This window comes from Montipora foliosa, chromosome 11 (assembly GCF_036669935.1).
Source record: "Montipora foliosa isolate CH-2021 chromosome 11, ASM3666993v2, whole genome shotgun sequence".
Taxonomy (NCBI): Eukaryota; Metazoa; Cnidaria; class Anthozoa; order Scleractinia; family Acroporidae; genus Montipora; species Montipora foliosa.
Window position 1 is genome coordinate 818987 of NC_090879.1, and position 2317 is coordinate 821303.

A 2317-nucleotide genomic window follows, 5' to 3' on the forward strand; every position below is an offset into this window, starting at 1 on the left:
TCGTTTTTCCAAGTTTTCAAAAAATCGGCTACGTAAAATTCTTTGTAAATTGCTGTGCATTTTCCTTTTCAGATGCCAAAAGCTATTGCCAAAAAAAAAACATGGGTCACTGGGTTAATTTTTTAGCTATTAGTGACATACGCTAAAAATCAGGGCTGCAAAATCCTTGTGTAACGTTGCCATGGTAACTGCTGATGACAAAATAACAGCTGCTTTTGATCAAGTATAAGTTATACAATCCAACCCTACCAAAATATTACAGTGGCCCTGGTTCGCCTTTATGTTCTATTCTTTCAAAGTTATAAGTCGTCAAAAACCCGAAAACTGGTACCAGCCACCTTAAGCTGAGCCTTATTTATAAGCTTACCTGTTCAAGGCCTAACCAAGTGACAGCGTTTTCCGGCTCAAGTAAATTGCTGACTACTTGTGAAAAATCCTTTACGTGTTCCTCTGAACTTATACTGCCTTGACTCGCGTTGTTATACTCCGCTAACAGCACGAGAATATCAACTGCTATCAACAAATCTCCACCGTATATCTCTGTTGGCCTTGTAACATTTTTTGTTATTGGGTTTGTTTGGTTCACGAGTTGGGCCAAGGCTTCTCCGACGCTCGTGTTTGACTGGAAGACATTCGTGGCTGCTTCGATCTGAGAGAAGGCATCAGTCTGCAAACTTTGAAGCCGCATCGGAAAAAATGTTTCCAATCAATTTTTTTATTTATATTTAGAGTCCCTAGAGGAATTTCATTCCACCTTATCCGATTTTAAGGCTCGTTTAACTGAAGATTTTCACGAATCTCTCCCAAAATACCGCTGAAATGGTGCTGCTCGCACTTGGCGCTTTTATCGCGGGCGATACTTGCCTGATCTTTGAGTGAGATGAACCCAAATGAGCTGCAGCCGAGGAAACTTGTATCCTTCCACTTTGCGTCGTTAGAACATTCACGTGATGCGTTTCCTACAATGGTATTAAATTTCAGAGAGATAAATATTCAGTTTTATACCGAGAACAGACGACATTTTCACACAAAGCGTTACGCGCGCAAACATTTTGTCTGAAAAAAGCCTTATTTGAGTTCCGAACCAAGATGTAAAAGCGGAATAAAGATATTCTCTTTTAAGAATAATTTGTTTTTGACTGGTTCAAACAGAGAGAGCGACAAGAGAATGGAATTGCTTTTTTGTAGAATGAAAAAGCTTTAGTAAGTTTTCATATATGAAAGTTAGAATCAAAACTGAAAGCGGATTAGAAGAGATAACATTCTTAATGGTTAAGAACATTGCCAAAGAAACAAAAAACAATTAGATAAAACAAATTTGCATTCGTCTAGATCAAATTTTAATGGGATTTTGTCAAACAGTCTGCGTATACCTTATTTCTATTTTATTCTGTCAATAAATGCAAGGGTGACCAAGTCGCAGGCGCATCTTGTATGTTGACTTACCGCTGGCCCCATTCGGACACGGTTGTATGTCGATCCCAGCTGCAGCAGTTGCCGCCCACGCAATCCCTTGTATAACTTGAGCCGGGCACTTTTCCACACCTGTTATACGAGAAAAGAGGTACATAAAGTATATCAGTATGAGTTAATGTATATTAATTCAGAGTATTTGCGGCTTGTGTCTTTAGCCTTTAGGCGAGTGCATTTTGAGAACTTTCAAAATCCCAAATTGTACGAGAAGGTCGTGCGATTTTTTATTTATAGTATACTCAACAAAATTACCATCAGCCAATCAGAACGCGGTAACGGTGAGCTTTGTATATATCTCCTCCGATCCGTTTATGTTTACTTCAGAAACCTTTGAAACTCTTCGGTCTAACGACGGAAATCTTCGAAAGACTTCGGTTGAACCTCGGACACCTTCTAAATTCTTCGGTTCAATTTCGGAAATCTTTGGAAGTCTTCGGGTAAACTCCGGAAACCTTCGGAAGTCTTCTGGTCTACTTCGGAAAAGTTCGGAAGTCTTCGGATGCTTTTCGGTCGCCTTCCGAAGTCTGTTAATTTCGGAAACTTCGTGTCAACTTCGGAAAGCAAAATAATTGGTACTCCTGGGCCCGGTTGTTCGAAAGCCGATTAACTTAATCCAGGATTAGCGTAAACTTTTGTTTCATGTTTTCCATTTTTTGGTGAAAGTTCCTTTTGCTTATTTTTGTTTTTTAAGACTGACTTCCTCTAATGTACAGTTTTGCCGAATATCAGCGTTGAACAGCATTTGGGAGTAGAGAAATAAACTCCTTGGTTAATTTTTAATCTGGGATTAGCGTTAATCGGGTTTGGAACAACCGGGCCCTGGAGAGTACAATTTGGGATTAAT

At 39.4% G+C, this 2317-nt stretch overlaps 1 protein-coding gene across 1 annotated transcript in view; it reads right to left on the bottom strand.

Moving 5' to 3' along the window:
• Positions 1 to 372: 372 nt before the first annotated feature.
• The window catches only part of LOC137977682 (uncharacterized), a 6247-nt gene continuing 4302 nt past the window's right edge, over positions 373 to 2317 (bottom strand). Inside the window, exons 2-4 of the mRNA XM_068824980.1 lie at positions 1447 to 1545; positions 865 to 959; positions 373 to 649 (exon numbers count right to left, since the gene is read on the bottom strand). Coding sequence (XP_068681081.1) covers positions 583 to 649; positions 865 to 959; positions 1447 to 1545 — 261 coding nt within the window. The 3' untranslated portion in view covers positions 373 to 582. The remainder of the gene's footprint in view (positions 650 to 864; positions 960 to 1446; positions 1546 to 2317) is intronic.